General features: G+C 38.4%; 2 protein-coding genes across 3 annotated transcripts in view; one reads left to right on the top strand and one right to left on the bottom strand.

Moving 5' to 3' along the window:
• Positions 1 to 2,926, bottom strand: part of LOC111647779 (transmembrane protein 263) — a 5,717-nt gene extending 2,791 nt beyond the window's left edge. Inside the window, exons 1-2 of the mRNA XM_023397443.2 lie at positions 2,834 to 2,926; positions 1,296 to 1,425 (exon numbers count right to left, since the gene is read on the bottom strand). Of these exons, the coding sequence (XP_023253211.1) occupies positions 1,296 to 1,425; positions 2,834 to 2,839 (136 nt within the window). The 5' untranslated portion in view covers positions 2,840 to 2,926. The remainder of the gene's footprint in view (positions 1 to 1,295; positions 1,426 to 2,833) is intronic.
• A 7,213-nt stretch (positions 2,927 to 10,139) lies between these two features.
• Positions 10,140 to 15,138, top strand: part of LOC111647727 (anoctamin-1-like) — a 138,501-nt gene continuing 133,502 nt past the window's right edge. For both annotated transcript variants that reach the window (XM_087171550.1, XM_087171551.1), the window contains exon 1: positions 10,140 to 10,497. In XM_087171550.1, the coding sequence (XP_087027676.1) occupies positions 10,393 to 10,497 (105 nt within the window). In that variant the 5' untranslated portion in view covers positions 10,140 to 10,392. The remainder of the gene's footprint in view (positions 10,498 to 15,138) is intronic.

The raw sequence follows: 15,138 nt of genomic DNA, 5'->3' as shown, positions 1-15,138 counted from the left end.
AGTATCAAGAAATATGATATAAACCTGAGTTACAGGATTAAATAATGATGTCACAGTGAAGTAAATTGTGTCATAATTAGTATATCAATTTGTGAGTTACGGACAAAACCATGTTTTGTGTGGTCACAATGACCTTTGACCTCCAAAATCTAATCAGTTCGTCCTTGAGTCCAAGTGAGCGCTTGTACCAAACATTAAGAAATACCCTCAAAGCGTTACTGACATTCAGAAACTGCCTTTTCCATCTGATGCCAATTGCTCTGTCACTTTTGTATTGTTTTTATTTTTATATTTAATTTTTATTGTTGTTAATTAATTAATAAATTCTTAATGTGTTTTAATCTCAATTTGTGTAACTGTGTACGGTGTCCTTGAGTGCCAAGAAAGGCGCCTTTAAATAAAATGTATTATTATTATTTATTATTAGAAGAATGGGATAGATGTTCACAGCTGTCACCAGAGCGGAGGCATAAAAACACCATGAGAGTGAATGAACAGTAGTGCGGTACATCAATCAGGTAATTGTTCTCTCCTCTCCAAGTTTAATGAAAATGAATAACAGTGATGTGCCTCTCACTCTGTCTGTCTGTCTGTCTGTCTGTCTGTCTGTCTGTCTGTCTGTCTGTCTGTCTGTCTGTGTCTTGCTATGTCTGTGAAAAGTGAGAGTGAAATACAACTAGCATGATAAATGCCAACAGGCATGAAACTGGAGTTTTCCAGCAGCAACCTTGGTTTGACCAGTCCAGACACCATTTTAAAACAACACAGTGATTTTATCGTTTGTTAGTCAAGGTTTAGTTGCAACTCATCCAGATGGAAACCAACAGATTAACAGTCACTATTGATTAAATACTGAATTTAAAATGTTGATTAGCTGGGCCTACTGCATGTTACAACATTTTAACATTTTTAAATTTTTCCTCCTGTTCTCTGTCCAGTATATGGATGCACATATCTCAGTAAATAACCATACAGTATTCAGACAAGCCATAGAATAAATAGTATTTTATATTTGACAATTTATGAAGAGAAATGTGAGGGAGCCTGCTGCAGATGATAGAAATAAGAATAAAGCCGCAGACATAGCCTATAGGCTTATGTTTACATTAATTGTACAGCTAATTGTATTATATTGTGAGGACTGGACTAATAACCACCAAGGATAATTAGGATGTACTGAGACCATTATGTCCACAATGGGACAACTAGAATTTGGACCCAGCCTTACTGTTTTCCAGGCCTGGTCTTGAATACCATATGGGTATGAGTGGACACATGTAGATGTGGTTCCTCACCATGTCTGTGTTCCTCTGGGAGGTAAAGGGGGACTTCCTCCTGTTCTCTGTCCTCACAGCTGTGATGGTCGTTGGAGTCCACAGGAGATGAGGGGTTCTCCTCCTCCACCTCTTGCTGTGAAGTCAGCACCTGAAATATAACATCAACTGTTGATATTACAAAAAGTTCTGAACTATTTATTGAAGAAGTGATGTTTCTTGAAGTAGAAGCTGCCATTGAGTTTTTCATTAACTTTCGTAAAAAAAGGTAAAAATTATAATACTGAATTGAATTATTGCCCCATGATTAGGGGCGACCTCAATTAAAAATATGTTCTGAAATGAATAGTGTGTCAGTGAAATCTGACACACTATTTTTTTCTATCTTCCTTATGTTTTGGCATGTTATAACATCAAAACACTTCAACCAAAAATTTTAGTCTTTAAAATGTTCAGAATGAGTGCTTCTACTCATATTATTGATCACTTTTTTTTTTAAAAATCACTTTTACTTTTTCAAAGAGTTTTCTTTTTCCATTTTCCAATGTTTGATCTTTTCAATTCCTTTTCACCCACTTCAACTCATCCATACTTTAAATTAAAAACTTTATTCTACACTGAAACAGCTCACAACACTTACTGATCAGTAACATTTCAAGAAAGTCTCTCTTTTTTTAAGTTATTTTTTTGGGTTTTTCTATGCATATTCATTAGAGTAGCAGCAAGAGAGAGAGAGGAAATTTTGGCGTGAGAGAGAGAGAGAGAGAGGGGATGACATGCAGCAAAGGGCCGTCGGTCTGATACGAACCCAGGCATCCGCGATCTACCAGGTGAGCCCTGAGAACACATTTTTTATTATTGTTTATTCATTATTATTGTTTTACTTTTTGCTGCATTGTATGTACTTATTTTCACTATAAAAATAAATAAAACTATGTGGTTCTACCCACTTTTCTCAGGGGTGCCCAAGCTTAGTCAGATTATCACCCATATTGACCCGTGTAGTAAAGGTGAAATGTGTCAAATCACAAAACAAGTCATTTTTCTACATAAAAATGTCACTGAATAGGATGTAAAAACTAACCATATTCAACAAATTCTCATCATCTCATCCTTATGAATATCATTACAGCTTTATTATTATGAGAGCTCAATCTATTGAACTGTTGACGTCAGCTACTGTACAAACTGTATGTTATGTTTCTGCACAGCAGGGCCGTATTTCACAGCACAATATGGCTTTATTTACATCTGCAAGCATCTCCCCAGTTAACGATAGCTCAATGGGAGTTTAACAGAAATCATTGCAGAGATTTTTAAGGGTGAAAAGCGTTTGTTTCCATGAGGTTGAAATGCGTAATACGCACACAAACAAAAACTAACAAAACCAGCAAAAAGCAAAACAAACCAGAAATCGATAACATACAGAGACATCTGTGACTTTCCATAGCTGATGTTGTTGTGACAGACTGTGGCGTTAGAGTCACTAACACAGCAGCTCTGTCACGTCTCAGGTCCCTTTTTGAGAGCCTGAAGTAAAACCACTACCTATCTCTTACCTTCATTCCGTTACAGCAGCTGTGCTTCACTAATGTTCCTCCGCTGTGTGTTTTGCAGTTCTTTCTTCTCTTGTTTTGCTGTCAACCTGAAAGCGGAAGTGACGTCGCCTTGTTTCTTGTGCGCTAGTAGCTGTAATGGCAGCGAGAGGCCGCGGACTGTCAGCAGAGACACCTCATCATCTCTTACACTGTTAAATAAACTTATCAACAGATACTTATTCATAACTTGAGAGGATTTAGTAAATACAGTGATGATGATAGTAATGTCATAAACTTACTTAAAGTACCGTAAGAAACAAAGCAAAACAAAAAAGAAAAAGAAAAGAAAAAAAGAAACGAAACCCGACTTTACTGGAGGTTATTCAGTTTTTGTCTTCCATGTGAAAGACAATGGAGTCCGGTGGGAATGCGATCGGCCGAGTCAGCCCTAATATCATGAATTGTTCAGTATCATCATGGTGATAGTGATAATACAAAGGAATGGGCAGTAACGAAGTACATTTACTGGAGTACTGTACTCTTTTACTTGAGTATTTTTTACGCAAACTTGTGACTTTTACTCCTCTACATTTGAAGACAAATATTGTTCTTTTGACTCCACTACATTTCCATGCAGGACTCTCACTTTAAAGCATTGAACCAGAGCTTTTAGTCAGTGGAATTAATTTTTATTTTATTTTGAAAATATGATAGACCATACACTGTTTTCATCACAGGAGAAAAACCAATGACAGCCAACTCCTCCACTGTCAGTATTGTTTGAATCTGTCAGTGTCCTAACAATGGCGAAGTTAGATAAAGATGAGTAAGAAAGTTCTTCACGAGTGGACTTGATTTTATGCTGAAAATATTGGAGATAGTTCAGTTTTTGTCTTCCATGTGAGAGACAATGGAGTCAGCCCTAATATCATGAACCGTTCAGTATCATCATGGAGATGCTGATAAGATAATATGAATCATTGTAAAGCAAATCATTAAACATGTAATTAAGTTATAGTAGTTTGTTCAGTAATCATGGTTGGATTCATCTCCCACAGGCCCCAGGAGAATAGCTCCACCTAGTTTCTAATCCATCAATACAACTGTTGAGCACAATGGCCACTGTAGTTTTTAGCAAATGATGGATGAATTTGTTGGGGACTATTTTGAGCATCAGTATCACAGCCGGCGTCATCACAAGCAGTTAAAACCACATTTGGTGATCTATAATAGTAATAATAAACTTCACTTAGCTAATATGGCCTTGTTATTGTTTCAAGGCACTTTAAAAACACATTCACTTCAATCAGATCTTCAGGCAGGGAGTTTCAAAGACGAGAGTTCCTCACTGCACTCACCTTGTGTCATGAACCATGACTGACAAACAGACAGAAGGGCTCTGTTTGAGGATCTGAGGATCTATGCTCTGGCTTGTAGGGGAGTGAAGTGTTTCCCAGTGAAGAGAGGCCAGAACAGGGATGTAATGTTACATTATGAGAAGCTGAGCAGCTGGCTTAACCCTGAATATAACAAATAGCAATAGTCAAGATCTGGTGATGTAACAGCACGTAGCCTATGACCTTCTCAAGATCAGCATGAGAGAGGTACAACCTGATTTCAGAGAACCTCCTCAGCTGGAGAAAGCATGTTTGGACAACTCTTGTGACATTTGTCAAATGAGACGCCGCTATCATTTAACTGGTTTGATCTCTGTTGACAGGGCATAGAGCAGTCTCTGCAGATTGGTGAGGGACCAAATAAAGTGCTTTCTGATTTATTTTCATCTAGCTGAAGAAAATTCTGGATCATCCAGTGCTTGATTTAAGAAAGACAAGGGGCCAGCTGCCATAGGTGGCCTTCAATCACAATGATAATTACTGTGTTTGCGTATAATGTGACCAATTAGAAATAAATCAAGAACTGAGATCAATATCAAGTAAAATTAGCAGTGAACGACCACCAGCATCAGTTGTTAAAAGATTGGTTATTTTAGTGAGAGTAGTGTTGGTGCTCTGACATGAATGGAAACTTGACAACTCAATTTTCAGGAAACCAGTTTTTCTGAAACTTTTGGTACCAATGGGAACTATGGTAACTTAAAGATGGGTCCAGAATTATTAAAACTCACATGCCTATACGTCAGCTGAATGAGTTTTTATTCATGAGGGTCAGTCAAACCCAGTGGTGGTCTTTCAAACTTTTTGAAAGGTCAGAGGAGACTTTACTTATATAACAGTCGTCATGTTGCTAGTACGCCATAACATGATTGCGAAACATTTGCTTCCTAGCTTGGCCAGCCAAAAACTGTTATTATAGTATGAATTTGAATGAATGATATCTGTAACAAATTGAGGGATAATTTTGATCTATTGTCTCTCAGGTTCTGTCAAAATCTGGAGCCTTCTGATTCAAAGAATGTCAGTCTCAAATAATCCTTTAAAAATCTTGAATCCTTGAAATCAAGAATAACACTGATATAACTTTCAAATCTCTAAGAGACAAGATGGTCAAAGAAAAGCACAGATGGCATCCATGTTTGGGGACCAGTCCAGTTTACTGTCCAGGTGCACACCTAGGTATTTTTAAGTGTGCACCACCTCAATGTCCTTCCCTCGAATGTTGACTGGCTGAAGGGTGGGCCTAGACCTCCGAAAGTCCATGACCATCTCCTTGGTCTCGAAGGTGATCAGAAGGAGGCAGTATTCAAAAGTACATGTTTTATGTGAACTAATTGTTGTATTGTTCCAGAACCTAATGACTCTGAAACAATGTACTGACTGACTGTGCCTGACCTGAATTTGTAGAATAAGATTGTAGGATGTGACACCAAGGTACATGAACATGGACATAAAAACACAGTTGAATTAACAAAAGGAGCCATTGTTGTTTTTGTATTTCTTTTTTGAAGTCAGTGATGAAGTTTGGTTGTGGTAAATACAGCAAACATTTCAAACAAAATTAATCTTTCTTTATTTCTAAACCTTCAAACATTGACTTCAGATCAGACGATGTTCTCTGGTGAAAAATCTTCTGCCTCCTCTTTATATAATGTTGCCATCGTTAGGACACTGACAGGTTCAAACATGACTGACAGTGGAGGAGTTGGCTTTGATTGGTTTTTGTCCTGTGATGAACACAGTGTATGCTCTATCTTTATTTCAAAATAAAATAAAATTCATTCACTGACCACAAGCTCTGCCTCAAAGTAAGAGTCATTCATAGAAATGTAGTAGAGTCAAAAGTACAATATTTGTCTTTTAATTGTAGAGGAATAAAAGTCACAAGTTTACAAAAAAATACTGAAATACTGAAAATAGTACAGCACTTTGTTAATGTCCACACCTGGTCGTTTTTGATCCACTCCTCACTCGTTCCTCAGTAACTGCTCGCAGTTTTGTGTGCCATATTGTGTTGTGTTACACAGTTCTTTCGGTATCAGCCTGTTAATGGTTGAGGCTCTCTCCTGTGAGGCTCCTCTGAAAAGCTGTCAAAAGGTCACCATTAGTCAAAACTTTATTTGACTGATGTACACAAACTTTGGGCCATTGTATTGAAGAGTTGAGTTACAGTATGTGAACACAAACACCACTTCCTTCTGTTTCCTGTGAGAACTGACCTTTGACCCCAACATCTTGCTCTCAGCATCGAGTCAGACACATGATCTCCCCTGGGAGCCTATGCTGTACAAGGTCCCTGCTTTCCTTTCTTGATTCTCTGTATATTTTTTAACTCTTAAAATCTAAAAATACACTTGAGTGCGGATGTTGCTGCTGTGTTACATAAGCTTGTGGGATTGAAGTGTCAGGAATGAGAGGTTGTACAGAAAGTTTTCTGGATCTTAGTTCTCACAAAGTAAACAATCGTGGAAGAAAGAGCAGTTTCCTGGAACAGCTTCACACAGGAAAATCGACACAGAATTAACTTCAAGCTTCGGCCACTTTTTATTATGCTTGAGGAAAAATGTCACAGGTTTCCTGAGCTCCACTTTAAAAGCCAACACTAACAGTAATGAAGTCAATTATAATCAAACTGTATTTTGTCTATATCCCAGAATTCTATGTACCAAAGCAATGTTACCATTCTCATAGTAAAAAAGAATGCATCCTGGATAATGCCTCTGTACATTCCCTATGCAACTGTTAATAGAGATAATAGGTATTTCTGGTAAATGAAACAGTAAATTAATTCACCATCATTTTATATTAAATTTAGGATTATCCATGCAGTGGTACTAACAACACTTGCAACACTAACATGACAATTGTTTTTGTTTTTAGTGTCCTGTGGCCTGATATAAATAACTGTGTGTAGGATCCTTACAAAAAGTGCACCATAAGGACAAAAATATAATTTATAAAACGGTGCGCACATGGATGAGCTAGATATTCCGCCCAATACACAGTACAAAGTGGTCGGACATGGAGGTGAAGGCCTTCAACACCTGCCTGCACATCACCACCACTGCAGTTAAAATCATATTTAACAGAATATGCATAGTATTAAAAATGCATTCCAGACAACATTCATGGTTGGGTGCTCAGAGACTGTACTGATCTGTCCTGAGGTGAGGAAGAGGAAGATTTGATAGACTTCAGCACTTCAGAACATAGTGATTCCACAGAGAATGTTAGGGAAGCTGAGTCTGCTGGGAATGAACACCTTGGCACCCCTCAGGACTGTATGCTCAGTCCACTGCTGTTCACTCTGCTGACACAGGCCTAAACCACACCCTTAAGTTTGCAGTGCACCCAACAGTGGTGAGGCTCACCAGGAATGACTGGAGAGCAGAAGTCAATTAGCTGGTAGACTGTCAGCTCCTGCAACACGACAAAAAGTTGAACTTGACTCGACTTCTGCACCATGTTGGCCAATCACATACATAAATAACTTTATTTATTTTTAAATATGTTTTATGGAGCAAAAGAAAATCATTCATACAATGAATTATCATACCAGTGCTCATTTTCATAATAGAAAAGAATTATGAAATCATATTAATATACATTCATAGTTATAAAAACATATGCGATGACGGTAGGATTGTCCTTGGAATCTGAACATTATCCAAGGAGAACAAGTGAAAGAAAAATAAAATTAAAAAAAACTAACAAATATTTTTACATTAAGTGAAAATTGACAAAAAATAAATGTGTACATGCAAATAATAAATAAGGGAGAAAAGATAAGTCTGAATCTAAGACTATGTAAGTAGATAAATCTAAATCTAATCTCTCCTGATACATACATTACTTTGTGACATGAATGCTGTATTTCTGCTGTTGACCTCATGATTGTCACAATAGATGATATGATAACTGCCATGAGAATATTCCACAGATGTCTGCCGTTGTGTAGTCAGAGCTACACAGTATTTGAAAAAACCTGACACTGCAATATGCGATATGACAAGTGTATCCTCTTCTAATAAAACAAACCCCCCTCTTACTTCTACCACTCTTGGTTCAACCTCTCCAAAAATCAGCTTGGACTCTTCCATCTTCAGTTTCACGACACCAGCATGGACAAGTCATGAGATGTTTGGTAAAAACAACAAATAAAACATCCACCCACCCCACTGTAGCATTGATCTGTCACTGGAGCCTTTTTTTCTCTCTTTTTATGCAAATGGATTCATTCTGTTGTTGTTGTGACCCAGCTGAAGACAGCTGTGCTTTCAATAACAAAACTCAGAACAGACTTGCAAAAAGAATATAGTGTATACTTCTTTGTAAAATGATTGAGGAGCATATGTTACCAGGTCAAGTGGCAGTCCAGTAGGTTGACTGTAAGTGCCCAGGTTTTGAATCAGCACTCTTAGCCAGATGTCTGAATTTTACTGAGGTGGAAAAAACCTCTCATTCTTCATGGATAAAGAACATTTTTTTACTTTGCTGAAATGGAAGAAAATAGAGGTGCTATGAATTGTTCACTTGCCAAATTTAATTAAACATGAGTTGGTGTGGCTATTCAGGAGTAACAGTTTTAATCAAATGTCTCCAGCCCCTCTAATGAACCTTAGAAGGAAAAGAAAACAAACACTCCAAACCCACTATCTTGTTAGTTTTGTATTCATATATAATGATTATTTGGTGATTAGCGTGTACATGTTATGTTTAGTTTTGTTTTCTTTTGACATTACATAGATCTTTTTAATAAAACATTATTCATGTATTTGTTCTGCACTTTATAGATGTGTCTTGTTACTTTTGATGTTTTATTTAACAAAACAAACTTGTAATGCAACGTTTTGAACATTTTTGTGTTATAGAAAATAAACTAATTTGGGGAAAAAATAATCAGTACCCTCCTGACACATTTTCGCCTGTGTTTTACATCATATTGAACACGTTTGCTCCTCATTTATGATCACTGTAACAGATTGATTGTACTTTATTGGTTATAATAACTGTACACAGCACACAAGGTTATATTCATTTTGGGATTCATCAACATTTTTCTGGTTATAAAAAACATGGATATATACAGTATACATTCCAACAACTCATCCAACCTGAACAACCATACAGGTCGAAATGGTGACCCTATGATGCCAGGCATGGTTACAATAATATACAAACAGACTGTACTGAGAGTGGCATACCTGCCTTTGTCACCATGGTTACTATAATAACGGACATGGCTTGGTTAGGTTTAAGAAAAGATGGTGATGGGGTTAAAATAAGTACTTCCTCAACATTAGATGATCGATATTGTCATGGTTACAATAATAACAACAAATAGTCATGGATAACATAAACAACATAAACTGTTGGTTTCACATGGGAATCGAACACTGCTCTCCTGTTTCATATTCATCCATCCACCACAACTGCCTCCTGACATTGACTTTGTCTCTCTTTAAACTACATCACCACACTTTTCCCAACAAAACCCAACTATGGGTCATAATAACCTGCTGCACAAACAACCTATAGGCTTGCTTCTTACAGGAGGACAGTATACCAGATTCACAGGTAAATTTCAGTGTGAGAGCGTTGATGATGGTGGAGTGGAGAAAGAGCTACAAGTGAGTTGTGCCACTCGCTGGTGCGGTGAACTGGGGCACAGAAACTGGTGGTAGCCCAGCAGAAGTAGCCCCACAGCAGAGGTTACAGTCATCATCTGTATTCTTGTCCTAACACTGCGTATTGGGGTTGGGTGTGTATTGGGGTGGTTGATCTTACAGTGATTACAGCTGAGCAGAGGCAGAGTGAGGGAGGGCACCTTGTGTTCATCAGAGTTTTATCGTTGTCTAAGTTTAGATCTTGGCTCACAGATGGCTTCTCAAGTAACAAGGCTGCTGCAGGCTGATTTCAGCCACTCAACACTGAGACAGAAACAGAGCTCCACTCAGATTTAAAGGGAGACGAGCGAAGCCACAGAAGAGTGGCAAGTCAGAATAAAATAAGTGCAGAGGCAGGGGAGGAGTCCTTCACACAGAACACTGTAATATAAGGAGACATTTCAAACAGGACGCACAGACTTAGAGAGAGGAAGAGGAACAAACTGGACTATTCTGCCTGCAAACAACTCTTCACCACATCAGTCTATCTCTGCTTTCAAACTGCTGCCACTGGACAATGACAGAGGAAGCAAAGGTGGAAGTCAGCCTGTCTCCAGCCTCCGGGTCTGAGCCGCAGACTCCACATTTTCTGCGAGATGTGATCTTCCATGGCAAGTTAAAGGTGAGAGTCTCCCGTAGATCTGCTCAGGTAGAGAAGCCACAGTGTGGACAGTCCACAGAAAGTTGTTACAGGAAATATTTTGTGAAAAAGAAAAAAAAGCTTTAAGCTAAGAACGACAACAATTAATTTGACATAATTTTCAAACCTCTTTAACCTCCTGTTGTGTCAGTGAAGACATACTACTGGTGTTTGGCCTCAAAGACACTAAACTTTATTTGGAATTGTATTGGAGATCCCACAGTTTCAAAAATAACAAACATATAACGCTGATATTTGGGGAAATATTAATAAAATTTGTTAGATCTTTGGATGGATGGTTCAGCTGATAAAAAACAAACAAACTAAAGTTGGAGTCTCATGTTTTCGACTTGTATAAACAACACAGAGAGTACAGTAGAATTAAACAGAAAAAGAGTGAGGTGCATCAAAATCACATAAACAACATAAACATGAACAAAGATAAATATTCAGATTTTCCAGCCAGATCTTTTTTAACATAACAAAAGTTTTTTCCATTCTTCAAAGTGACTCAACTAAAATAATCCACTGTAGAAATGCAGCTCTTATCCACAAACACAGAGCTGTATACATGAAGTCACAGTGTTGACGACACAATGACAATCACTGCAGAGCTCATTCTGCTCATTGACAGACCACTACTGCACGACTCTTGACTGGTGGTCTGGGCAGCAAAGAGCTCATAAAAAACACTTATTAGACTTGCAAGACAGAAGAGACATGGGGCCTCCTTCATGAAACATCTACACACACAGATTTTACCCTATATGTATGTGGAGATTCATAAATGTTTTCTTATTTCTACGCTAAAGCAAAACATACAAGTTTTAAATCATATACCAGGATTTTGCTCATCTAATGGAACAGCCCAGCTGTTGGAAGATGTTGACTGTTTGTCTGAGCATTTTGTCCGTGTTCATTCTTGACCCCAGAAACAGCTGTGCTGGAGCATTATATTTCTCTAAGGGTTAAGAAAAATCCATCCTGTGGTAGATGTGTTTTACTGTAATACAAAAACTGTTGACCTGTTGACTGACTTGACATTAGATGCTGGTGCACTGCATAAAATAAGTCACTATTTTTGGCGTACTTGACTACATAGATATCATTAGAGTTGCTAAATATCTGACTGTGGTGCCATTTACTTTCTCCAGTACTGCAGGTGTGTGCTCACATGTGGTCAGTGTCCTGTTCTTGTGACTGCTATGTTCATGTCCAAACATGTGATATACATGTGGAATGGATTCCACAGCACACTAGTGCCCACCTGCCAGGCTGTGGGCATTGTCACCCAACTGTTCGGTTACCCACCTCCAAACAGGTTATCTGGGCCAGAGTTGTCTGAACCATATCTTATTCTTTGGTGAAATCATTGCTGATTGTTAAATTTTGTGTTCTGACATTGTTCAGACTTCAACTTCCTGCCTTAAAGAAAATGTTTTTCATATGTAATGTATCAAGAAAAAAGACCAGTTCTGAAACATGGGTATTGTATTTCTAATTTAATACAACAGTAATACAATACTCAGCTCTATTTGGTGAGGTCTCTACAGGTTTGGGTGGTGTCCTTTGAGTAAAATAATGACCATGGCACTGAGGGTAATGAAGGTCTCAGCTACTCTCAGAATCATCATGGCCATGAGGATGAGACCAATGTTTTTTTTTTTTTAATGTAATAGAGTTAGGTTACTCTCAAGAGCATCTGTAGCACAAAATGTCAGTTCTAAAGAGATAAGACAGAGACATCTCCCTCTCCTCTCCCCAACAAGAAGTTGTGTGAGCACTTTTTCTCAGCTGAAAGAGACAATGTAGTTTGAAGTGGGGGCCTTGTTAATGTTCAGCACCTGTAGCTCCAACCTTAAAAATGAGATGAGCAGCAGAATATATGAAATCACTTGACTCTGACACACAAATAACAGCTGGAGGCAACTGACCTTTACACCATATCTTTAATGAGTATAATGCAAATACTAAAGCCCTTATGTTGGTGTGATTATGATATTAAAAGGATAACCGGTTAAACTGGGAGATTCACCTTCCCTCAGACCTGCAGTCAGTTTTTATACACCTGACTTTATAAGAAGAAGTACAGTAATAGGTTCAGGTTATGCACAGCTCATAATTCAGACACTATTTATGTTTCACGATTTACATCCAGTGTCTTGAGGCCCCTCAAGTCCCTCTGCAGATTTCCAGAGAGTGTGGACTTCCCAAAGCTGCTACCTATAGCAATATGAATATCACAATATTAAAAGGTATAGGCAGTACTACTACTACTACTACTACTAATGATAATAATAATAATTATGAACAGTAGAAGAACACATTTTTGAAGACTTATTTTTGTTTATGTGGTGACGTTTGAAGATGCACAAAGATCCTGCACAGACTGAGTAATTTGGATTTTTTTGTTGTAATCTGGTGTGAGGATTCTCATCTGAGGTTTTAGTGTTTATCAGATCACGTAAAGGGACGGTGATTCTGTGCACTCTGTTTTGTTTTGCTTTCTCTGATCTCATAGTGTCATTTATGGCAGCATCAGATCACAAAACCACCACAAAATTAGAGGTTAACTCATGAACACAGCAGTGTTCAGCAGCTTTCTCTCAGGAGACAGGAAAACAACACAAAGCTAGATAAATAGTGAATATTTACTTTTCAGTTATAAGATGCACAGTAACACAATTTCTAATGAATGCTGGTGTTGCTCTGTGACTGCTGGATGCGTAAACAGACAATTGTTTGCTAGCAGATTAGCCAGATCAATTTTAAAGGTTATGATAGTTGATAAAAAAAAGTGTTATATCTGTTTCTGTTTCCCCCTAATGGCCAAAAGAATAATTTATTGCAGGTTTCACCACAGTTTATTTGCCAAAACTATGATCTTTGAATGATCGAAATTCACCATGCTGCCATGAATGAGTCCTCCAATGAAAACTCACAATCTTTGGAAATTAGGCGGCTTCAGTGTAAAACGTGAAATTTGGGGTAGATTGAAAAATGTATATTTGAGTTACTGCAACTTCCTGTTTCATGGCGAAAAATTTAAATTCACCACACCACCATGGTCATGCTGTTCACGAGTCACAGTTTTCACATTCAAACATCATTGAAGTCTTAAGCATATTCTGACCAACTTTGAGGTCGGTGTGGTCAACCTACTAGTAGGAGTACATCAAAGTGTATAAATAAAACTGTATGAATAAAACTGAATAATGGCATTGGGATGTCTTCAGGCTGGTACTCTTATAAAAAATATAAAGTTTTGGGCAGTTTTGAATATGTGTTGGAGTTATAGCAACTTCCTCTGTCATCATGAATCATCGAAATTCACCATGCCGCCACGCCAAGTCATCCAACGAAAACTCAGATGTTTTACAATTTAGCATTCCAGAGGTCTTAAGATTAGACCTTCCAAATATGATGTTGATCTGGTAAATTCTCCAGGAGGAAGAGTTAAAGTACGTGACACTTAAATTGCTAAAATGACACCAGAATTGGAAATTAAATTCAAAATGGCAGACTTCCTGTTGGGTTTAGGATATGGGTGCAAGAGGCTTTTTTTTTAAAGTCTTGGCATGTTCCATGTACTTACCGATTTTCATGCATATAGGTGAAACCAAAGGGGTATGAAGGGCGCATTTGAAATTTTCTGGGTGGCGCTATAGAGCCATTTAGCTGCACCCATGAGCAAGACCCAGAAAATACCTAAAATGTTCACTATGCCTGACGTGCGCATATTCATGAATTTTTGATATAATTGTGTGTGATAGTGTTTTTTTCTGATTGTCTCCGCCCCAGTGGCGAATGTGGTGCGTATTTCTGCCTGGATTGAACCAGTCTCTAGTCCTGTTAAGTGTGTGTGCAGCTTCCCTGCAAGATAGGTGAGTGTCCAGCTTGGCTGTGTTCAGCATCTCCATCAGGCACTTTATGGTTATTTTGCATGTTTTATTTTGGGTGTAATCCTGGGTGGGGACCAAGCAGGAGCTGGGGAAATTTGTGTTTCCAATTGGACTAGTGGTGGTTTACTTCTCATTGTGCAGGGCATGCGTGCTGTATTTGCAACTGGTGTTTGTGAGGTGAGGATCATATAGGGGGTGAGCTGTTGTGAATTGGTTAAGTTATGGCAACGTTTGATGTACTTACACTCGTTTTGGCCGAGAGTGAAAGCCAATGTGACACATTTCTGTAGAACTTGTCACACGTGCCAACTTGTGGGTAAGCCAAACCAGAAAGTGCCTCCAGCCCCTCTGCCTTTTGAACATTTCATTGTGTTAGTCCCCTGCCCAAAACAAAGTCTGATAACCAGTTCATTGTGAAAGTGATGTGTGTTTCAACCTGGTTCCCTGTGTCAGCTGTTAGTAAAGCCTTAATAAAGTTCTTCACTACATTTGGGCACTACAGCGCTGGCACTAGACTTTAAAGTCTATAGCCGTGTTTCCACTGCAGGAACTTTCCCCAGGAAGCAGGAACCTTTTGAGGAACTATGCATGTTTCCAACACAGGAGCCAGGGTCTAAATTCACTTTCAGGGTAATTGGAAAGTACTACCCCCTGACCAGGTACCTTTTTGGGGGTCGATCAAAGGTTCAGGAAGTTTGGGGGGTGTGGTCTGCAGTGCTGA

The sequence above is a fragment of the Seriola lalandi genome, unplaced genomic scaffold, assembly GCF_002814215.2.
Source record: "Seriola lalandi dorsalis isolate HSWRI2012SDOR001 ecotype SW California unplaced genomic scaffold, Sedor1 jcf7180002055008, whole genome shotgun sequence".
Classification (NCBI taxonomy): domain Eukaryota; kingdom Metazoa; phylum Chordata; class Actinopteri; order Carangiformes; family Carangidae; genus Seriola; species Seriola lalandi.
The sequence above is the reverse complement of the archived record's forward strand: the minus strand, read 5'-3'. Positions and strand labels throughout refer to the sequence as shown.